General features: G+C 39.6%; 1 protein-coding gene across 13 annotated transcripts in view; it reads left to right on the top strand.

Annotated features, from left to right (window-relative positions):
- The window catches only part of Dgki (diacylglycerol kinase iota), a 428,822-nt gene that overhangs the window by 143,524 nt on the left and 260,723 nt on the right, over positions 1-24,575 (top strand). For all 13 annotated transcript variants that reach the window (XM_058575765.1, XM_058575763.1, XM_058575762.1 and 10 more), the window contains exons 2-3: positions 3,862-3,970; positions 19,969-20,064. In XM_058575765.1, the coding sequence (XP_058431748.1) occupies positions 3,862-3,970; positions 19,969-20,064 (205 nt within the window). The remainder of the gene's footprint in view (positions 1-3,861; positions 3,971-19,968; positions 20,065-24,575) is intronic.

The raw sequence follows: 24,575 nt of genomic DNA, 5'->3' as shown, positions 1-24,575 counted from the left end.
GTAGAGTATAAGCTGTGTGTTTCTTTTGATAAATACATTGTGTAAATGTTAACTGCATTATATGGTCTCTACAAAATCCTAGCAAAGGGGCTTCACGTCAATGTTTATCAACCAAAGCGGTTTTGATGTTGTCTGTGCTTAACACTGGATTCTACCTCATTTGCATTTATTTTTAAAGGGCTACTTTGAAGGGTTTCTGACCCTCTCAGCAAAGACTATAACTGAAATGTAAGGTTAGGGTATAATTCAAATCATCCTAAATCAAATTTCTGAGACCTTGATCTAATCAGTAGGCTGTTGCACTTAGCTTCTTGGTCAAGTTCATTCATTCACTCAGAATGCATTTATTGAATATATGCTGTGTCTACCCTTGGGCCAGAATGAAATAAGATTAGTTGATGAATTGAACCTGTCCTTTAGGAGTTTATAGTCTTATTGAACTAAATGAAGGAAATAATAGAATGCTGTTTAAAATGTATGATGGCTTTTATACTTTAAATATGTTAGAGGTCTTCCATGTCAGGTAATTGGCATTAACTGTGACTTTATGCTTTTGAAACTGCATTATAGAGTATTTTCTTTTCAGATCTATTTCATGGTTAACATCACAGTTCTTTTTGAAAGATGCTTTTGTGATTATAGTTATTCCTCACAAAAGGGTTGTTGTGAGATTAATAGAAAGAATCACTGGCATTTCATGCTTTTGCTTTCTATAGGTTTGGGAGGATTTTTAGCAGGAATAAGGAATGAGAAGTTGAAACCTCATTTTTTTTTTTATTGAAGCAAATTGTAGCATAAAACCACTGTTTTACCATCCCCCTCCAACCACCTACCGAGTGCCGTTATGCTCTTAAATGTCATCTCCCACAACCAAGATAAATTTAAATAGAAAAGTAACATACACTAATTTTATTTGAGGTCTGAGATATAATGAGGTTACTTTCTGATTTTGGAAGAAAAATAAGTATTCACGTATGAGTTTTTGGAAAGAAGGATTTCTCCCATGGTTATTTTTATTTAGAATGGAAATCTGTAAGCAGAAATTACTTCTATTCTGCTGCCTTATAGTAACTTCCTTTTTTCCCCTATTCTCTTTCTCTTATATTGTGTTTCTATGAGACCCATTTGCAAGTTATAGACTGGTAGTCACTTTGATGTTTCTTACTTATTTTTTCCTCCTAATTAATATTTATATGTGCAGTTGATATATAATTTTCTTCAATTAATTATATAAAAGCAACCTTAAATTTGCATCCACAATGAGGGATAAATGATCAACAAAAGACTACTTAACTGTGTCTGTTCACAGGCTAGAAAATATTATGATTTGACTGCAACTTCTTTAAGGATTAAATGTTTATGTATCTCTTATAGTCACATTGTTCTTCTATAGCACATACATCTCTTGCATACTAATTAGATTATCTGCATTTTTTGCCCCTCCTGGCACTCCTAATTAGGAAGAGTAATAAGATTTTGGTTGTCAGAGTTTACAAGTTCTGATCAGTTAAATTCATTTGGTGTCTGACAGTAGAATTTTATTTCCACTCTTCCTCCTCTTCCTCTTCCTTCCTCCCCCTGCTCTGACCCTTTTTTTTCCTGATCACAGCTCTGGGGGTGGAGGCAGTTCATGAAAAAGTGAAGGATTAGTGTCTTCTTATTCACCTGCACTTCAGGAGTTCTTCAGGCATCTTAAGGACTATTTTGTGTGTGTGTGTGTGTGTGTGTGTGTGTGTGTGAAACATTTAAGGTTAAGTTGTGTATACTGTTGAGGACCCGAAAATGGGACTTGTGGTTTCTGACTCCATAGAGATCTGATTTTCTTATAAATCCGAAACTGATTTTGTGGCACAAAAATCTCTCTAAATGGGAGACAATGCTAATAAAGAATGCCGAAGAAGTTCCTTCAGTTTGGTTGGAGGGAAATGATCGTGGGTGGAAGATCACAGATCGGAATCTTCCACTGTTCCTTTCTTATTACTTAACAATAAGGAAGATAAAGAATAGACTTTGGGTTGAAGGGTCAAAATTGATGTTCATTAGTAGCCTTGGTGAAAGTGAGGGACTCACTTCATTCAAGGCCTCCATTTTTACAATGACCCTTGGGGGATTATCTACATTAAGTGCCTTGAGTGCTGCTGGCAAGTTTGATATGATCACTTCCAACCTCTGAAGACCTGTCCACCCTTCATAGAACCTCCTGGGGAGGAATAGCAGAGACTAAAAGGATTAAGGAGGGCTGGACCCTCGCTGAGCTCTGACACAGTTGATTATTGATCCATGGTTGCACAATTCTGGGCTCTTTACTGGATTCCACGCTCCTTTCCTGGGTTGTTAGGGCTGCTGTCCTTCTTGCTCATCTTCACAATTTCCAATTCTTGATGGGGTTTTCGGAGGCCAATGAGCATGTTGAGAGATCACCTTTCTTTTAGGGTTCAACAAGACTTGTACCCTTTGTCGTTACACCTTCTCCTTTCTGGTGCAAATGTCTTTTCTTGGTGGCTCAGTCCTGATGGGATTCATTCTAGATCTATCTCCCTACCACTGATTTTCCTTCTCTCCACTCTGCTGTCTGTAGCCTTCTTTGTCTGTGGTGAGGTGGGTGAAGGGGTCTGAGGATCTGAGCTACAGTGTGTCAACTGGACACAAAGTCAGCAGAATAAAATTGCTGAGGTTTTTCTCTAGAGCTTCCCTCTGATGGGTCCTGGTAGGCTATTGTTCTCCCAACTGCCCAAACATACTTGCTTCCATGGAACACGTTAGCACACGGAAGGGAACACCTTGGGAGCCTGTGTGAATGCAGATTCTTATGCCTCACCCTCAACCGAATAGACTCAGAGCTGCAGCATCCCAACCCCCACTGGATTCTATTTCAGACGTTTCTCAGACCATACATAGGTACTTGTAGGGAGGAGAAGCCCTCCCTTCTAGGCATCTGTTAATACTAACAGATTATGATTCTGTACTCATAACTTAAGCTCCTGATCTTTGTTGGACATTTTCGACAGGTTGTTCAAAAACTGAACTATTGTTCCCAACAACACCACAGTCTCCCTAGGTGATCTCTGCTTGCTTTCTTTTCTATGCCCTTCTTATTCTTTCCAGGACTTTCTCACTTCTGTTTCCTTAGCTGAGCAATGGTCATATTTACTTGGCTAAAACAGCTTCTCTTATTTCTTATCCTTGCAGGCCAAAGTTGGAGCCAACTGTCTCAGCCTCCCTTGATTCAGTCTTTCCTTTCTGAATTTAATTCTGTTATGTTCCACCTAACAAACCTAGGATCTAAGACTATGATTTGGCTTTTCTCTCTGTGGGCCTTGGTGAGGTGCTGATCTTTTAGCATGTGCACTTCCTTGGCATATGCAGAACGTTTTTTTCCCATTTAAAACCTCAGGCTCCTAAATCCTCTGCAAGGGCAAAGAAGGATGATTCTGAGAGAAGAGAATGGACTTTCAGCTGCCCTGAGCACCAAAAGGATTTCAACAGAAGGCCTCACGAGGCTGCTTTCTTCTTTGCTTTTAGATTCTGGCAACTTGAAAATTCTCCAAGCATTGCAACTGCCCAAACCCTGGATCGTTTTTGTAAATAGAGAGACCTCCATTTCTGTTCTCTATCCTCAACAGGGGCTTACATTTTACCTTCTGGTCTTAAAGCAATATTTCCCCAGAGGGCTGTCCTCAAGCTCCTTGTCTTTTGGGACCTGCCACCCTCTTCCTTTAGAGAGCTGTATTCCAACACATTTGTAAAGGGGTTCAGATGTAGAAAGCTACCTTGGGCATTGTATCTACCCATGGGAAATTTTGTACTCTGTACAAGATTCTGATACTGGTTTTCTTTTGTTTTCTTTTCTTCTTGCTGCAGGAAAGCAATCTCCCGGGCAGGCCTCCAGCATCTGGCTCCTGCACATCCTCTCAGCCTTCCCGTGGCAAATGGTCCAGCCAAGGAGCCCAGAGCAACTCTGGACTGGAGTGTAGGTGTCAGCTTTTTCACTTGAACCTAATTTCGGCTGCATGTTGTGTGTTGCTCATTCTCAGGATCCCTATAGCTACATGAAAGACGTGATGATTTCCAATATCGCTCACTGACTAATCTTAGGATGTCTAAGCCATAGCTCCATTTCTTCTTTATATGAAGTCAGATTGTGTTCAAGATTAAAATGACAACTTCACTAATCCCTTGAAGCACTTTGTAGCTCCGAGATAAAAGTTACCATGTGCACAGGCTCTACTGATTTCTGCCAGGTTGGTGAGGATGAGCAGAGCTTACCCTTGGCAACGTCATAGGATCTGAGATCGATTTCATGGAACTTCGTTTCCTAAGTCACGCTGGCTTTAGGGGATGCCTTCCTCTCTGGACAGATGAGAACCTCAGTTTACGTTGTCCTTCTATTGGTGACACTCCCACCTCCAGACAGACCCACAAAACCTTTTCACTTAATTTGCAGTTGCAGACTAGAATTCTTAAGTCCAGTAGAACATACTTATGGAGAGTCTTCAATAGCTAAGTTCTTGGTGGATAACATCTCTTAACTGTGAACGAAAAGATTTTGTCCCTTCCCAGGGCCATCTAAGGAACAGCATCAGTTGTAGGAAGGCCCCTCTAAAGTCCTGCCACCCTGTCTTGACGATGACCCTTGTTTAGCATTTTTAGTTGAGTTTGTGCACACAGGCTAATCTGTGCTCTTTTCCTCTCCTATGGAAGAGAGAGGTGGGGTAGGGAAAGGAGAGGAGTGTGTTTTTAAATTGAAATATATTTTTAGTTGATGAAAACATAAAAATTCATACATACCCATGTGACGTTTTGATGCATGTGTATGTTGTGTGATGTTTAAATCAGGGTAAACATGTCTACTTGAACATTTATTATTTATTTATGGTGAAAACATTTAAAATCATGTCTTCTAACTTTTTAAAATAGATGGTACATTATTATTTATGTTCCACCAACCATGAAATAGCCCACAAGAACTTCCTACTCCTGACTGTAACTTAGTACCCGTTGATCAACCTTCCCCATCCTCCTGCCCTTTAGCTCCCCAGGCATTGGGAAATACCATTCTACTCTCAATTTCTATGAGCTCAACTTTTTTTGTATTTCACATATGAGTGAGAACAAGCTGTACTTGTTTTTTTTTTCTGTGCCTGGCTTACTTCATTTAATATAAAGATCTCCAGTTCCATCCATGTTGTCGCAAATGACAAGATTTCATTCTTTTTAATGTTTGAATAGCACCCTGTGGTGTTCCTGCACCACATTTTCTTTATCCATCTGTCAGCTGATGGACACTTAGGTGGTTTCCATGTCTTGGCTGTTGGGAGTAGTGGTGCAGTGCACACAGGAGTGCAGATGTCTCTTTGACATACTGATTTCATTTCCTTTGGCTATATGCTCAGTAGCGGAATTGCTGGATCATATGGGTATTTCTATTTTTAATTTTTTGAGGAATGTCCATACTGTTTCCATAATGGGTATCCTAATTTGCATTCCCATCAACGGTTTGCAAGGATTTCCTTTTCCCCACATCCTCTGCAGCACACACTATCTTTTGTCTTTTTCATAAGAGCCATTCTTACTGGGATGAGGTGATATCTCACTGTGGCATTGACTTATATTTCCCTAATGATCAGTGATATTTACATTTTCTCATATACCTATTGGCTATTTGTATGTCTTCATTTTAGAAAAATCATAAATGTCTATTTGGGTCTATTGCTCATTTAGAAAATTGATTTTTTTGGTTCTGCTATTGAATTTTTAAAATTGCTTTTATTTTTTAAACAGGTGACAGCGGAATGCATCACAATTCTTATTACACATAAAGAACACAATTTTTCATGTCTCTGTTTGTGTATAAAGTATGTTCACACCAATTCATGTCTTCAAAAGTGTACTTTGGATAATGACGTCCATCACATTCCACCTTCATTGATAACCCCCTGCCTCCTGCCTTCCCCTCCCGCCCCTCTGCCCTATCTAGAGTTTGTCAATTCCTCCCATGCTCCCCCTCCCTACCCTACTATGAGTCAGTCACCTTATATCAGAGAAAACATCTGCCATTTGTTTTTTTTTGGGACTGGCTAACTCCACTTAGCATTGTCTTCTCCAACTGCATCCATTTACCTGCAAATGCCATGATTTTATTCTCTTTTATTGCTGAGTAATGTTCCATTGTGTATATATGCCACATTTTTAATCCATTCATCTACTGAAGAGCATTTAGATTGATTCCACAGTTTAGCTATTGTGAATTGTGCTGCTATAAACATTGATGTGGCTGTGTCCCTGTAGTATGCTGTTTTTAAGTCCTTTGGGTATAGACTGAGGAGAGAGATAGCTGGATCAAATGGTGGTCCCATTGCAAGTTTTCCAAGGAATCTCCATACTGCTTTCCATATTGGCTGCATCAATTTGCAGTTCCAGCGGCAGTGTATGAGTTTGCCTTTTCCTCCACATTCTCACCAACACTTATTGTTGTTTGTCTTCATAATAGCTGCCATTCTGATTGGGGTGAAATTGTATCTTAGAGTAGTTTTGATTTGCATTTCTCTAATTGCTAGAGATGATGAACATTTTTTCATATATTTGTTGATTTATTGAATATCCTCTTGTGAGTGCTATTGAGTTTTTGACTTCTTTATATATTCTGGATATTAATTTCTGGTCAGAGATGTGGATTGCAGATACTTTCTCCATTGTGTAGGCTGCTCCTTCACTGTGTTTATTGTTTCCTTAGCTGTGCAGAAGGTGTTTTTTTTTTTTTCAATGTAATTCCATTTATCTACTTTTGCTGTTTCTTGTGCGACTGAGGTTTTCTCCAGAAAATCATTGCCCACTCCAATGTCATGAAGCATTTTCCCTGTGCTTTCTTCTAGTAGTTTCAGGTCTCATATTTAAGTTTTTAATCCACTTTGATTTGATTTTTGTACCCAGTGAGAGATAGGAATCTAGTTTCACTCTTCTATAGGTGGTGTTCAATTTTCCAAGCACCATTGATTAAAAAGACTGTCATTTCTGTGATATGGGCTCTTGGTACCTTTGTTGAAAATCAGTGGATATAGATGTATTTTAAAGAATTTATGTCATGATTTAATCTCCTTCATATTATAATACCTTTTTCTCCCCCAACACATATTTATTAACATTCTTCCTTTACATTCTGAACACATATCTATGTAGCTGCTGCCGACATTTATGAAGTATCCTGCAAAAGACTAAATATAATTGAAATGTAACTTTTTCCTTGATGGAGATTTATTATATTGGAGCTTCCCTTTACTGTAAAACAGTTATGATACAGTGTAGAATATAGTTGTACCACAATAGATTACACAGTGTATATAGTAGAGTATATTTATTCATGATATGGGATAGTGTATATTTACACCAGTGTTTGCATAACTAAAAATAATTAAATGTGTACACAAACCTATTTGTAAAATTATATGGGGGTGTACATGGTCCAGTGGTGAGAGTGTTATCAATGATGTAACACAAAAAGTTAGTTTAATATTCTTGATGTTTCAAACAGTCTCCTGATCTAAAGCAGCAGGTCCTTATTTGAAATATGAAATTCGAATGAGGGATAGCTTAAATCATTTGGCCAGGGACATTCACTTAAAGTGTTCCTCGTCCTCTGCATGACATTAGTCACATCACTCAATTTTGCTTAGCCTCTACAACATTTGTACATGGGATAATTGTGGCCCCTCCTCCAGAGAGATTCTTGGGTATTGTTAGGATCAAGCAAGGCAACAAGTGTGAAAAATTCTTCTTCTTCTTTTTTTTGTTACCCATAGCATTCTGCAGTTTTATTTATTCAAAAATTATTCATGTATTCATATATCAACCATTTCCGAACACATGCCTAGGACATGTGTGTGTTCCTTGAGATTGTACAGTGAAGAAACAGTTTCTACCTTCAAGGAGCTTAGAATCCAGGGGACAGACAATAAATCAACAGCTAGAACATGGGGGTGGGGTGGGGGGAGTAGGACCAAGACAGAGGGGTTCAGAGTGGGTCACTGGAGTGTTAGAAAGGACTCTCCATCCCCACTGGTGTTGGAAATAGTCATCAGCAAAGGCTTTTAATAAGTGTCCTGCTTGTGCCAGCTTTTGGCTAGAAAGCATTATTTTCTGATTCCTGTGGAGAGGTATGTACTCCAATATTCATCACAGTGATATTTTTGGCAGGTGGTGGGAGGCTGTAATGCAGAACAGGAGAAGAACAAATAAGAACTAAGGCTGGTTTGTGTGTAGTGGTCTTTTATTCCTCCCTTTCCTTCCCTCTTTGATTGTGGACACCCTATCATGGCAGTCTGTTGAAATTATGGCATGAGAAAGAGGCAGGTTATTAAAAATATTTCGGTGACTCCCTCTTTTTTTATTTTTATTTTTATTGCCAAGACTTAAGATTACTTGCTTTACATTTTTTGGCTCTTCATACCAAACGTACTTTTCAGCAATTTCATTTATATCACCTTAGTTTGCTCTTCTGTTCCAAGAACCAAATCAGGAAATACTTTGTTCTGGTTAAAGTGTAAGAAGACTCATTGGGCTTAACTGCTGCCTTTGCCTACCCCCTTGTTTAATTCCTGGTGGAAAATCAGGGTGACAACTAGCTCATCCCCCACCATCAGCCCACACTTCTGGACTACTTGCATTAAAATGATTAATCCTTACTTACTCAGTACTACTGTTTATTGAGGAATGATTAGCCCTGGAGCCTCTTAGGAGTCTCCAAAATAAGAAAGAGGATGGAAAGAATGAACAGGGCTGAGGTGTAGCACAGGGGTAGAGCATTTGCCCAGCACGTGCAAGGCCCTGGGTTTAATTTCCAGTACCAGACGCACACACACACGCACACACACAAACAAAGGAACTCCAATTACTGAATTAAGTAATTGGATGAGATACCAGGCCCAATAGTGTTCAGCAATGCTTGGAGGGCTTTGATCACAACCACAGAACAGAGGAGGAAGGGCTGAGAATTCCCTGTTCCTTCCTGCCTCCTCCTTGAGTATTGAAATTCTCTTTGCTCTATAACCCTTTGGCTCAGGGGGATGGATGGGTGTCATCTCAAAGGCCTTGAGTATGTGACCTTCTGGCTATGCCACATCTGCTTGCCTCACTTTACCAGTGAAGGAAGAGATATAGAATCTATTCATGGTGCATCTTAAATTGAAAGGCAGGCAAGGTCAACCTGGGATTAGGATCTTAGTCACTGAGTTTCTATGTTTGAGTAAAGAGCTCTGTTCTGACCCTAGCATGTATGCCAAAGCCCTCTGAAGAGACACGGCTCTTTACCTGCTATCCTTCTACAGAAGTGTTGAGAACTGATCTGCTCATGGGGCTCCTGAGACAGAGGTGAACACTGATTAGTGAGCCCAGACTGTAGGTACCGTATAGCTTGGCCAGGAGGATACTATTGTCTGAGTCAGTTTTTAGGCTTTTGATGAATGAACTTAACAATGTCCTTTAAGTATTCTGTTTTTACACTTTTGTTTCCCTCTTTAGTGGTAAATAGTCTCTTTCATAATTTTAGTTTTTTCCTAGACGTGCAATACCTACTCTCCTTCTGCAGTTTACTCAAATAGTTTATTATCATCTCTAGGATTCCCTACCTTAGTACATAGTCCCATTTCCTTGATAACCCTTTTGTAGTATTTTCCTTGTAGCCCTTCCTAGGCTCCCCACCCCACATCTGTCAGGGGAAAACCCTTAATGATGACGCACAGAGTACCAAGTCAGTCTTCAGTATGGTTCCTGAGTGTGCTAAGGACAACAGGGGACCCTAGCTCAGTCCAACGTGGAGATGGCTATTTGCTATGGGCATTTCCTCTCTTGTTTTTTCCCAAGACATGCTCATCTTTTAATGAGCCAGTTCTGTGTATCTCATTTATTGTTTGCTTTGATTGTTCACAATGCCTATATGCACAGGGCATTGTCTGAAAAACTTACAGCCAAGTTAGTGTTTCCTGTTTGCCTTGGTGCTCTCAGTTAGGTTCAAGGCTGTGTGAAAGGACAGGCAGTCTCTTCTGCTTGTGTCCTCTTCTCAGGAAGAGCATAGCACTCTAGCCTAGGAGCTGCTACATAGTTACTGGCATTGGGGGATGAATTGAAGACAGCTTTTCTGCTCAAGCAGCTGGAAAGAGACATATCACTGGTAATTGACAGGCACTCAGATAATCTCTAGTTACTGAAAGGCTTGGTAAACACTTACTTGCAAAACAAATGGATGTGTGCTATTTTAATGCTAAGTAACTCTTTTTAAAATTTCTTCCTATTACAGTACATTGTGTTAGACCGCTAGGCACACATGGTCATTTGATCTTCCCACTGCTCCTAATAGTGTCCTCCCTTCACCTTCCCAGAGACAATGACAACTGACAGGGGCTGTTCCCCGGACTTCGACATCGTAAGATGCATGCCAGCCAAGCTGGAGTTGGAGGAAATAAGCTAAATTACTAGAAAGGGAGGAAGTAATGCTCAAAAAGGAAAAATATTCTCATCTCCTGGGCTGGATTCCAAGTTCCCAGTTTAGTGAGTTAGCCCATTTAGAAATGTGTCTGTTCTGCAGATAATGGTGTCTTCTCTTAAATGTCATATGCCTTTCCTGAAATGGAGATTTAATTTGCACTTAGAAATATCTTCTGTTTTTAGAGTGTAGCAGAGAGCACAGGCATTGGGTCTCCCTACTGTCCCTACTGTTTTATAATTTTGGTTTTGCCCATCACACTGCCTATAACAACCCTCAGGATTGTGTGTGTGTTGGTGGGGCGGGGTGGGGGTGAGGGACCAGTTCTTTCTCAAAGGGCGTGTTGGCTTTGAACCCAATATCCTTGATTTCAGTTTATTTTTTCTCCTTCACTGGAACACATCCTCTCATCCATCCCAAGTGCTGCAGAAACCAGATCCCCAATCCAGACCACCTCTTCTCCTTTCCTTTAGTTGAAGATGCTAAGGAAAGAAGCACTTTGTCCCAAGCAGCACAGTTGAGATCTGCCTCACAGTTTGGTTCCAGGACAGTATCAGGGAACCTGACTTCATGTGGGATTGGTTTAAACTGGGTTATGAAACTAGGTCATTTTATCTTTAGAAACCTTGAATGAAAATCCAGGAGGAGGCAGGGGTTTGTGTGTGTGTGTGCCCGTGCATGTGTGGTCTGTGCGCACACATTCTCATTCTAGTCCTATCCTGTGGAGTCCTGGAAAACCTGTCTGTCAGGTTTTGGTGTCACCATCCATAGCCCCACTCAACCCACTTCTTGCCCTTTCCCATCCCTGTTTCAAAAAACAAGTCAGACCACAAGGTCATTCGATTCCTGAGTAGGACAGGCAGAGCAACTCACTGTGAATCAGTGAAGACCCTGCCCTTGGTTAGCCACATTAATGGTGGGATGGATCTACTGTGATTCATAGACTCCCACTAGTCCTTTATTCCCTCAAATTGGAAAAATTTTTAATTAAATCATATTGGCTTTTGGGAGAAATCACAGAATCCTATAGCTTTACAGTTCTGCGAGAAGTGTCTGGGTCTTATTTTCTGCCACGTGGCTAGAGATTATTTAACACTGTCTATAGAAATAGATGTGGACAATAAATTAATGATAAACTTTCTAGGAAACCATGTTAAAAAAGTGGAGAGAAACAAGGAAAATTAATTTTAATACTATATTTTGTTTAACTAAATATATTCCAAATATTATCATTTCAGCATGTAAATCAATATAAAAATATTAGTGAGATGTTTTACATTCTTTTTCACATTGTCTTCAGACTCTGCTGTGAATTTCACACTGACAAAATACCCCAATTAGTGCTAACCACATTTCTAGTGATCAGTGGCCATATGCCAATTGTACAGAATAATCCAAACCAAGACAGTTTGCTACCTATTTTTATTCTGAAGATTTTCATGGGGAGATCATTCATCTAGTTTTCCTTTTTGCTTTTCTATGGATATTTATATAGGTCACATTAATAATTCTTATTGCTTCAAAATATTTTTACAATTAACAAAGATTTCAAAACGTTTATAAATATCTTCTTTTTGGTAGATTATTTGCTTCTGACATGAATGTATTTTTATATGTTATTCAATCTCTAATACTGTTCACCTTTATCTTTATATCTCTAAGCATTACTAAGATTTCAATAAAACTTGTACAAGGAATCTGTACCTATTAATCTATATTTGTATTTAAGTGTGTTTCTACTCCTAGGTAAATAGATCTGTTGTTGTAAATCCATTTATGTAAATACATAAAATCTATCTATATAAATTTACTTAAATAAATATATGACTTGTCTTAACACTCACAAGTCCAGAAGAAATGTTATCTTCATTTAAAAATGGGAGAGCTGGGTGTGTTGGAATACCTCTGTAATCCCAGTGGCCTGGGAGGCTGAGACAGGAGAATCACCAGTTCAAAGCCAGCCTCAGCAACTGTGAGGTGCTAAGCAACTCAGTGAGACCCTGTCTCTAAATAAAATATAAAATAGGGCCAGGGATGTGGCTCAGTGGTCAAGTACCCCTGAGTTCAATCCCTGGTACAAAAAAATAGGGGGGCAGTTGTTTTTCCTGTCTCATACAGATGGGCAGTTTGGGGGTTGTATATTATTTAAGATGGCATTTCAAGGTGGATGTGTAGAGAAGAAGCAAGAAAGATGTTCCTAGGTGGAGGAACACAAATACCATCAATAAAAATGTGGCACAGAAAACAAAAAACAAAAAAAGATAAAGAAACAAAAATTTGGTATGTTTAAAAAAGAATAATATGGGAAAAATTTAAAAAATTATGAAGGTAAATAAGAGAGGCATAAGAGAGGTTAAACATATTGGTTGGCAACACTAGTGGGAAGTCTAGCATGCCAGATTGCATTTATATTTCATTTTATAAATCTTACATAATTATAGCTGCATTTTATGGGAATTTAGTGCCTGCCAATGTAAAATAAATCAGAGCAGATATTAGAATGAGAGTTCAGAGAAGCAACCAGGACTTGAGAGATTCGACTTCCTGTCTAGTGTATAGTAAGTAACCTGGGGGCAGATGCAGATAATGGATGGAAATCTAGACAAAAATAATATTAAGGAGAAGAGGTCTGTATTGGTTGGGGATAAATGAAAGACAAATTAGTAATGGCCGAATACAACAGAGGTTTGTTTCTCTGGGGTAGACCTGGACTCTTCCAGGTAGTTGGGTGAGGAGTCAGCCCTTTCTCAGATACTTATTCAGGGATACATACTGATGAGTGCTCTGACATCTCAGCAGGAGGCTTCCAAAATCACACCAGGGGCTGAATTCCCAATGAACCTCTGTGGCAAAAGAGCATGGAGGAGTGCTCATAGGGGGATTTAATGGACCAAGCCTGGAACTTCTGCCCATGTTTCATCAGTTAGAACTTGGTTACATGGCCGCACCTAACTGTAAGGGAGGCTTGGGAATAAGATCTACCTAAATGTTCAGAAAGAAGAGAAAAATCATCTCGATGAATGGCATCCTTGGCTCCAAAAACCAGAGAAGGGCACTTGTGTAATACAGCCCAGGCTAGATACCTTTAGGCACACTCAGGAGTCCCGAAGGTCATCTTTACTTCTGACTTTAGCTGCAAGTTTGTGAAGCCCCAAGACCACACTTAGTTTGGCGAGTTCTCCAGACAGATACATATAACTCAGTGAAAGCTGGTATACCCACAATTCTGGCATACTACACTCCTTTACCAGTGGAGTTGTGGACGGCTAGCTTACTTCTGCCAGCAACCATATGTAATGATATGTGTGGCATATTGCCAACTAGGGAAGCTCATCTGAGTTTTAGTATCCAGAGTTTCAATTGGGATTTGTCATGTAGACATAGTTGACTGCCATGTGATTGATCTTAACCTCTAGTTTCTCAGGAGGTCAAGCTGACTCTATATGGTGAGTGTGCCCAGGTAAATAGATACTTTTAATCTAGTAGAATATTTCAGGTGCTTAGAGATTACTTTATTGGTGCTGAGCACAAAGACCAGGGTTTTTAGGTAAGTTTTCTTCTTGAATTTGATTGAGCATTACATAGAGAGACATGCAAGGAAAGGACAGGATATAGGAAAACATAGTGTAGCTAAAAGTACTCTTCATCTTTTCCTTGCATGCCTCTTCTTAAGGATTCTGCTTCTTTTCCTGACGTTAAGAGACTGCCATATCCCTATTAGGCATCCATAGTTATGTATTAGTCCAAACTAAGATAGATAAAAAATAATTATTTTCTATTGCTCTTTAGAGTAAGATATAATAAAAATGTACATTCAGTTCTTTATTCATTGATTTTTATTCTTTCATCTCTTCACTTTTTCAAATTTATTAAACATCTACTCTTTGCCACGCACTAAGTTACTTTTTGGACATTCAGTAGTCTAATGGATCTTAGACTCTAGTATAAAAGGAAATATAAATCAAATAATCATGCCAACGTATAAATAATTTCCAGCTTTGATAAATGATGGGAGAGAAACATGGTTTTCTGACAAACAGCTTGACTTAGGTTTTGGGGTCCGTGAGAACTTTTTTGAAGTAGTGACAGTTGATGTGATGACCAAACTATGAATAGAAATTAACCACATAAAGTCAGAATGGAGAGAAATAATAAATTTGGATAAAGAAATAGGATATACAGTGAACCATCTTTGCTATGGAAACATTCGAACAGAACCCTCAATTAAGTGAGGAAAACACAATACTGGTGTCAAGTGTAAGCCGTTTTAGATAAGGGGACAAAAAAACACATCTGAGGGAGAGCTTCTTTGCTCTTCTTGAGAAGTAGCAAGGGGACAGAGTGATGACGTGCTGACCACTGAGAGGAATTATGGCACAAGACCAGGGAGACAGGAAACAAGATGGCAGAGGGATGGGAAAAGAAGAGAGGCACCCAAGGACTGTGTAAGGAAAGGCTTAGAGTCTTCCAAGAGCCTGGGTAGCTAAGGAAGAATTGTGAATGGATCATTGACCTGGTCAGATTAACATTTTAAGATAATTACTTTGCTTGCTCTTTGGAAAAGACTCTGAGGCTTCAAAATAGAGTAGAGACACTAGTTGGAATGGGGGGATATTTCAACGTTCCAAGCCAGAACTGGTGGTACTATTAGATGTGTTGAGAAGTGATGGGGCTTTCATGTACATTTTGAAACTAATTAATCAGATTAGCTGATAGAAGACGTGAGAGAGATGTCTAGAATGACTCCAGTTTTTAGCCTATGCAATAAGAATGGAAATGACATTTACTGAAAATTCAGGGAGAGGATTCGAGTTAGAGCTGATGGATGGAAGAAATCAAGAGTTTTTGAGAATGTAAAAATTTGAAATGCATATTACATCTTTGAGTGGAGATGCTGAGAGGGCAGTTTAAAAAAATTTTTTTTTGTTAACGAGCCTGAAGTTCAAATAAGAGGTTCTAACTGAATGAATAATTGAGGAGGCAATAATTATTTTATGGGATCTAAAGTCATATTGGTAAGATGGGAAATAACCTAAGGACTAACCACAATTGGAGGAGAGCTGTGGTACACTCCAATATCATATTTAGAGTTTGCCAATATAGGAAAGATCCAACAAAGGAGACCAGAAAGGAGAGAGCATTGAGGTCCAAGAAAAACAAAGAGAGTAGAATAAAGTGTCTTTAGAAGAAAGAGTGATCATCTGGGTCAAAAGATGTTGAGTAAGGTGGAAACGAGAGAGTTGGTTCCACCTTTGATGTCACTCGTGATCTAGAAAATAGTGATTATGATAGAATGTGAAGGAAATTCCTGATGGAATTCAAGAAATAATGGAGTGGAAAGGAAGTTGAGAATAAAAACTCTTTTTTTGAAATTTTCTAATAAAGGGGAGCAACCAGTAGAAGTAGGTGTGTGGGTCAAGAAATCAAACTGCTGACAGATTCATTTCTTTCAGTCCTTATTTCTGTGTAGAGCTTTGATCCTAATATCAATCAGTTTCCAATTTTACTTTTATTTGCTTGACTCTATGTCACATAGTTTCCGTAGGACTATTCTTCTTCTTTGTACTTCTCGGTGATAATAATATCCTATTTCATGTATAATATTCTACTTCATCCTACTTTTTGTAACCATTTTTCTTTGTTGGTGTTTGTAATATTTACAACTTTTCAATTTTCAGATGGTAGAAATAAACGTTTTAAGGTACATAGTTTTTCTTCCATTACAAATTTTTTTAGAACACATTCCCCAGAATAGTATAGTAGTTTCAGTACATGGATGTTTTGTTTTACTCTACTGTTTCCTTAAAGAATTATGCAAGTTTGTTTCCTTCTTTATTATCCTCAGGATCTGTATTATTAGCTCTGAGCCTACTCACAGTGTACTTAGGGTTCCATGCCTCCTTCCTTAAAATCTGACTGGGCTCCCTCATGCTGTGATTCTCTTTCTCTCTCACAAATGATTGTATAAGACTGAGATGTATCAAATGCAATAGATTTCACTCAGACAAATTCTATAACCTATCATCCAAAAAAACTTAAAAGATGTAGAGTGGGGTCTGTTGGATGAGTGGGTCTCGGACTCTGCGGCACATTAGAATCACCTCAGGAATTTTGAATAGTCCTGATGCCCAGGTTTTACTACAGATCCATCAAAGTGAACTGGACTGCTACCCAAGTGTTTTTTTTTTTTTTTAATTTTTTATTGTGGGTTGTTCAAAACATTACAAATTTCTTGACATATCATATTCCACACTTTGATTCAAGTGGGTTATGAACTCCCACCTTCACCCCATACACAGATTGCAGATTCACATCAGTTACACATCCATTGATTTACAAATTGCCATACTAGTGTCTGTTGTGCTCTGCTGCCTTTCCCATCATCCACCCTCCCCCCTCCCCACCTCTCCCCTCCCCTCCCCTCCTCTCTCTCTATCCCCTCCACTGTATAACCCTGAGGGTCTCCTTCCATTACCGTGCAATTTCCCTTCTCTCTCCCTTTCCCTCCCACCTCTCATCCCTGTTAAATGTTAATCTTCTTCTCCTGTTCTTCGTCCCTACTCTGTTCTTAGTTACTTTCCTTATATCAAAGAAGACATTTGGCATTTGTTTTTTAGGGATTGGCTAGCTTCACTTAGCATAATCTGCTCTAATGCCATCCATTTCCCTGTAAATTCTATGATTTTGTCATTTTTTAATGCAGAGTAATACTCCATTGTGTATAAATGCCACATTTTTTTTAAAAACTCACCAGATTACAATATATAGCCAAGTTTGAGAATCAGCATGCTAGAACTATTGTGGCAGGGTACAGCAAAACTTTGCCATCTCGACACACCCTTTCTCTTTCAAGGGTGTCTCTTTTAAATCAGGTTCTCACTCAAGAGTGAGGCTGGCTAATCCCAGCAGTCTGTTGCTATGCCCCCTTCTCAGGTAGGATTGACCAGCATACCTCGGAAGGCTTGCAGGGGTATACACTGCGGAAGGGTGCACACAGCCTGTGGCCCGCGATCCAGCCCACTAGACTAGTGAGTTAGTGGGGTACTTGTGAGCTTCAGACTCTCGGGGTCCTGCCAGGGCTTGTCTGCCTTACTGGCTCTTCCAAGACTCAACACTTGGTCTCCCTAGATTGATATTATCAATTTTTTTTTATCTTTACTGTAGCATTCTGTGCTTCATTTTCTGAAATAGTTGGCAGGGTTTTTGTTATATGTCTTTCTGTAGTATTTGCTGCTATTATGGTGTGTTTAGTTTCAATTTTCTTTGGTAGATTTGCCTCTATGAATTACTGCACTATCCCAGTGCCTAGTACCATTGGTAAGGAATAAATATTTGCTGAATGAATTAAATAATAATAAAATGGAAAGGGATTATTTTATGTAATGAGTTTTAAGTTAAAGTTGGATAAATTGGATGATGAGACTATTATTGAGTGTGAGGATAGATTTCTTTAGAATATCTTGCAAAGAAGTGTCTTTGTATTTTATTTTCTAATATTGTCATCATCTATATGTAGCTGAAAACTTTCAGAGTCCAACCTTATGGCTATACTTTTATTTCTTTTGTTATTGTCCCACAAGACAAAGTGACTTGACTTCTGTGAACAAATTGAGCATGATTTGTCATAAACATCACAACAAGAGAAGGAAGCTTTGGGAAAGTGGCTGCCCTTTGATGTAGTGGGTGATGATCCTCATTGTTGTTGCTTTTATTTTAGGATTGGTTTTGGGGGACATGAGCCCATATCTGGCCTATCCCCACCTCAGGGTTTCCCTTAACCCTTGACAACTATACACCTGGTCACATTTTCCTACACTTTCATGTCTCACTTCACTGTTCTAGGACTTACTTACTTTCCTGGGATCATGAAGCTCCTAGATCATAGGACAGAAATATGGCATTTGGTTATTCTGGCCTGAAAATATTTGTGACTATAAGCCCTGCAATGAAAATATATTTAAACATGAAGAAATGTATTCATTTTAAAAGATGGGTGACTCTTACTATTTTTTAACCCAGAAAACATTTGCTCTATATTTCTGCTTCTCTGGGCTAAGTTTTGGGATTCAGAGGACTATAGTGTGGACTCTTCTGGACTGAGTTATAATAAGGGTGGCTCATGCATAAGATAGGTTTCTAAGTTGCTTGGTTATTCTACAAAACTCCTTATTGAAACCATCCTTCTCAGGATGGTGTAACAAAATGCTGTGGACTTGGCACCTTAAACAATAGGCTTTCCTTTCTCAGTCCTGGAAGCTAAGAAGTTCAAGGTCAAGGTGCTGGCAGATTTGGTTCCTGGTGAGGAACTCCTTCCTGGCTTGTAAACAGCCACTTTCTTTCTGTGGGCTCATGTGACTTTTCCTTGACCCGTGCACATGCAGAAAGGAAGACAGGAATATTTTTCTTGTGCTCCCTTTGCATAAGGACACAGATCTGTCATGGTTCCTTTGCCCTCATGACTTCAATATTTCCCAAATGTTGTACTTTCTAATACCATCAAATTGGGGTTTAGCATCCACCACAGAAAAATAACTGTAAGTTCATCTATTTTTAATGAATAAAGTAAAATAAGAAATTTTCCTATAAGACCTGCCATCTTAGTCTTGTTTCTTTGTGATTAATCTAATACAATGCTTTCCCTAATATATTGGAACTCTTTTTTAACCAAATAAAGAGTTAATACACAAATTCATCCTTTCCAATGTAATGTGTTATAAGAAATATGGATTTCTGTTCATGGTACTTTAAAAGACAAGTGTTTACACTTCTCTCTCCAATTAAACCCTGCATATTTGGGGACAGTAGGGCTGTTGCTTATTATATCATACATCAGAGGGTGAGCCCTGCTCACTCTCAGAAGTTTGTGACTATTTTTAGAAGCAATAAAATTATTCAGTTTGAAAAATTTAGAATTAATTGGATGGAAGGCCTTACTGAATTAGTAAAATATTTGAGTCAGTAGAAATTTACTAATGCTTTGAGTACCAGGGACTTAAACCAAGTTTTAAGAAAACTCTGCCCTGAGAAGTATAATTTACCCACTGCTTATACAAATGGTTTTTGAAACAGTCTCAAAGTACTTTAATACCACTATTGTCCTTCTAACTCACTAAGTTAAGGCAAATTTTAATAGAGTTTTGATCTCAATTGTCATGAAATTTGCAGCATTGTGCCTGGATAAGTAAGGCTTAACATGATACTATTTAGGGATTTTTTTCTCATTTATGTTGAATATTTTTTTTAAAAACGACCACATATTTGAATAAATCAACTTGAGACCTTGTGTCTATTTTGGTCATAGCTCAAAGAAAGTTTTCCAACACCTTTTCCATTTCTAGACTTTCAGTAGTATCCATTCTAGGAGTATTTTAAGTGGTCCCAGGAGAAGTGGGACCTAAACTCCTTGGGCTAACTTTTCTGTATCCAAATAGAAGTTTAAAACTCTCTCTTGTCTCTGAAGAGAAAACTGAAGCCGCTGGGTCTTTTCCTTGCAGGAGAACGCCGTGAACGGGGAGCACCTCTGGCTGGAGACCAATGCCTCAGGTGACCTCTGCTACCTGGGAGAAGAGAACTGCCAAGTCCGATTTGCAGTGAGTGTGTTCTAGGCTCCTGCTCTGTCCCCGGGGAGGACCTCTGGGTCTGAGGGCAGAGGGGGTCTGGTGCCTGGATTTCCCAGGAGAGTCCTTGTGAGGTAGAAAACTTTCTGGAGGTTTTCAAGGTTTACAGAGCATTTATGAAGTGAACATAGCTTGCAGGTTGTCAGTTTTTGTGGCTCCAGGGTTTGACTATACAGGCGAGACCTTGGTGTGACAATGGTGCTTAAGGATGACACCCAGGGTAGGTTTGTGTGTGTGTTGGGGCTGGGGAGAGGGTGCATGTGACAGAGGGAGGGTTGCTTGTGTGTGGAGGAAGGGGGTAATCTCTTCCATGTGGGGTCCAGCATTCCTGGTGGGAGAAGAAGAAGTGGGGTGCAAGCATCTGTGCTGAAGAGCGGTGTAGGCTTAGCAACTTATCCCCACTGTTCTGAACAATATCAGTATCCAGGTCAATCAGAGCATTTTTTTTGATTATTAAAATTTATTTTGTGTCCCTATTGAGAACAGTCTGTTTAAGTTTAAAATTCTCTTTAGGTTCTGTGAGAAAAGCCCATGGGCCATGCATACAGTACTTTATGAAGAAACTAAAACTTTAATGTTGGGAAAGTGAAGTTAAAATTTTTGCCTTGTTTAAAATTATTGCTCTAAAAAGAAAGTGATGGGAAACTTCGAATAGTAAAGAAAGAAAGAAAGAAAGAAAAGAGGTGTTCTTTCATATCTGATAATTTACATAGTACTTAAATTTTTTTGTAATACTTGTTAATGTATGAAAGATTTGGAACAAAATGTAGGGCATTGAAATTTCAAGCATGTATGTGTCTGTTAATAACTAATGAGGAAAAATTGAGGTTTTATCAAAGTTGATAGAAGATACTTTTATCAGGCTGCCTAGAATGGCCAAGTCCCAGAACCAAGACTTTTACATCACTTTAGCAGCTTTGACCCCTGGAAGAGGTTTTACTTGGAAAAAAATTTGAGGTTGGGGTGGGGGGAAGATCAGGTTTTTCTTGAGTGAATTTGGGAATAGCAAAAGGTCAAGGAGGAGCCCAGATGAACAGGGTCTGAGTCGGAAGTCAGGAAACCTGGATTTAAATCTCAGCATTAACACTCACTGTGTGACATGAGAATTCATGACCTTTGGTTCTTGGCTACCTTCCAGATAGAAAAAGAGTGTAGGATTAAATTATTTTAAATTTTGCTTCTAACTCAGATCTGTAATTAATCGTTTGCATTTCTCTTCTAATCTGGTTGTAAATTCAATTGATTTAAATATCAGCATTTCAACTTTATGCATATGTATTTTTAATTAAAGTATAATTGCATGGAATTTGATTAAATTAACAAAATCCATGAGAAGCTCAGCTGTTTGGACTAAACTGCTATAAATAATGAATCAACATTAGGGTCTCAGTTAATTTCATAAACACTGGTCTTGGGATATCAATAATACAAAATAGAAAAAAAGGAAAGCCACTCTTGCTTCACATGGAATTTATACTGATCCTGCTGTCAACCAATGGACTAATTTGTTCCAGACTCTGCCTTATCTCCAAATGGCTCCCTTTTTGGTCCTTTTCTGATATTCACTTTGGGGCAGATACATGTCGCCTCCATTGACAAATACATGAATAATCATACACATCCTCCTTCTACCTTGTATCAGTAAATAGCACTGCTAGCCACTAATTGGTTATTATTTGTTACCTCTAGGCCAGAGGAAATACCAAAGAGGATAAAGGGAACTGTAGGCTGGAGTATCAGGTAACCCAGTTGTGAGAATCCCCAGTACTGGGACCTCTTGACTCAGTTTACAAAGTGTCTAGAAGATAAAGAGTTTTCCTCCTTGTAATGTTGATTCACCAAAGGAATAAGTCAGTGAGGAAGGGGAGCACCCCACTGTTCCTGAAGACTCAGCCTCTTTACCTAGAAGTGCTGTTTTGAGGATTTCGTAAAGCATTGCCTAGGAGGGGCTCACTTTCCACAGGGACGGGCAGAACCGATTAAAAGAAGAAAACCAGAAAGGACAGGAACAGGTGATTCATAGAAAAACTGCCAATTGCCAATCCATACCTGAAAATCAAAACAAAGCCACCCAAGTTAGAACAACTTGGAAGAGCCAACCTCATGTGCCTCTTCAGTTAGCAAAGGTTTTCCAAGTGATGGCACTTTCTGCTGGTGGCCTCAGGCTGAAATGGGGTCTTGTGATCAGCCCGCAGGAGTGTAGATGGATGCACTTCACAAAATTGGTAGTGTGTGGTAAAGGCTTTAAAAACCTTTCAGCTCTCTCCCCCACCTCATACCTTGTGAGGTATATGCCAGCTTTGAGATCACGCTTTGGGAGAGACATTGACAAACAGCAAAGAACCCAGATGAGAGTGTCCAAGTTGGTTCAGGGTGTGGGGCCTTGTGGTAAAGAAAAGCTGAAGAACCTGGGTTTTGGCTGAGTATTAAGGAGGGAGAGTAGAGAGAGGTCTTCCAGGATATTTAGAGCTGCTGTGAAGACTTGAGTTTGGTTTTAGGGAGATGGAACAGGTTGTCAGCCTAGAGTCCACTGACTGACAGTGGATCCACACTCTGTGGTGCACAGACATCACCTGGGAAAAGCCTGTGAACCATGTACATTACTGTTTCCCGCCTTGCTCCAAATGCCGATTTAGTTACGCCTAGAGTTGGACTTGAAAGTCTGGGATTTTAACAAGCATCTCAAATATTCTGGGGCAGATGGTCCACAAAGTAAACTTCAAGAAGTACTGTAGTATAAGTATGTTAACAAACAGAAACCGTCCTGCTGTCCAGATGGTCCAGCTGGAGAAATGGTCTCAAAGGATGTGTCCATGGATAAGCTGAATGACCATCTTCCAAGGATGCTGGAAAGGGAAAATGAGCACCTGCTGTGGACAAGGGTCGGACAAGGGGAAGCCCCCAGTTTAAATGTCCTGTTAGCAACTTTCTTAGATTTTGTAAAAGAACCCTGCATCCTTACACTGTGTATTACATTCTCATTTCTTTTAGCGCACCACTTTTGAAGAATGGCCACCTGTTAGGGTTGGGATCAAATTACCATAACCAGGAACCAGATTCTGCCTGCAGGCTTCTAAACAAAGTTCAGGCATCCTGCTTGGGGGCGGGGGGGGGGGGGGGGGGAGGAGGAGGAGAGAATCCATCACTGAAGACAGGCCTGTGCTCACTCTTTACCCTGTTTTAGCAAAGCAAATGTCACAAGTAAAAGTTAGGAGAAGGAAGAAGTCAGTGTGGGCTGAGGCAGACAGAGGCCACATCACAGAAATGGTGCTGGAGTTCAGCTTTGAAAGATGGTTAAGATTTACATAAGTGGAGTTGGGGAAGGAGAACATTTTGGGGAGGGAGAACAACAGGAACAAACTCAGAGGCAGGAGCAATCTCTGAACAAGAGAGACAGTAACTGTGAGTCACACATGAGCACATCAAAGGGCCTCTGTTAGGGAAGCATAGAAGGAATGCCGTGGGGGTGTTTCCATGTTTTCTGAATCAAAACTTGGAGCATGGATAAATGTTGGTATAACTATGGAATACACTGTCCACACCAAGACAATGTTGAGGGTGAAAGTGGCCAAGGATGATAATGATGCGATGGCATTAGGGGTTAACCACAGCTGCATCAGAGACACTAAGGCAGTTCCTGTAGCTTACAGGGACGTCAGAGCATCTATTAACTAAGCTCTCCTGCAAAGCCAGGGCCTCCTGCTGCCATATGGATCAATAATTGGGCACTGATATTGAAGGATATTGAAAATAAGACAGTGACCTCAGAGGATCTCGGACTGTTACAGGAGTTTGCTCCAAGGCCTCAGGGCTGAACCACATGATCTTTTTAAAAAAAATCTTTCCTCTTCTATTCTCTGGTGACAACATCTAATACAGTAGAACTGTGAGCAGATATTTACAGGGATTAAGCTGGTTCCCAAATCAGCAATAGTTTCCAAATTAGTAACTGTTTCTTTTTCTGGTTTAGGGAAGAGAAAAGGATGTAAAAATAATGAAACTGGAGTAGAAGGATCACTGTTTTCCAACCTGATTATAGAAAGAAAAACCTGAAATAAAACTCCAGTCAGGACCACTCCCACTTGGTAACATTGATTGCTATTTATATTTCTTCATCTGTGTATTCTGTCAGTGTCTGTGGGCTGAGGACCCAGCACCAATGATCTCTAGACAGTGCTGAGAGTGACAACTTCTTACCTGTAACTCACACCCTGACTGGTTATTGGGTACTCTGATAGCAACATCTCATGCCCCAGTGATGGTGTGTACAAAGAGGTCCAGCCAAGTGTCTGTACCCAGAGGAACTTCCCCCTTCACTAAGAATCTAGAGAGCTCAGGCCAGTGCACACCTGGCTTCCCACTTGAAGGTCACCTGCCCACATAGATCTGCAGACATCCATGCCAAAGTTGGTCACATGGGCTGGGCAGGCAGAGATGGACAGCATGGATTGTGAACAAATGGACTTTTTGTGGTACAGACTAGG

The sequence above is a fragment of the Marmota monax genome, unplaced genomic scaffold, assembly GCF_021218885.2.
Source record: "Marmota monax isolate L192 unplaced genomic scaffold, Marmota_monax_Labrador192_F-V1.1 WCK01_AAM20220418_F8-fsc00122, whole genome shotgun sequence".
Taxonomy (NCBI): domain Eukaryota; kingdom Metazoa; phylum Chordata; class Mammalia; order Rodentia; family Sciuridae; genus Marmota; species Marmota monax.
This window is presented reverse-complemented; position numbering and strand designations above follow the sequence as displayed.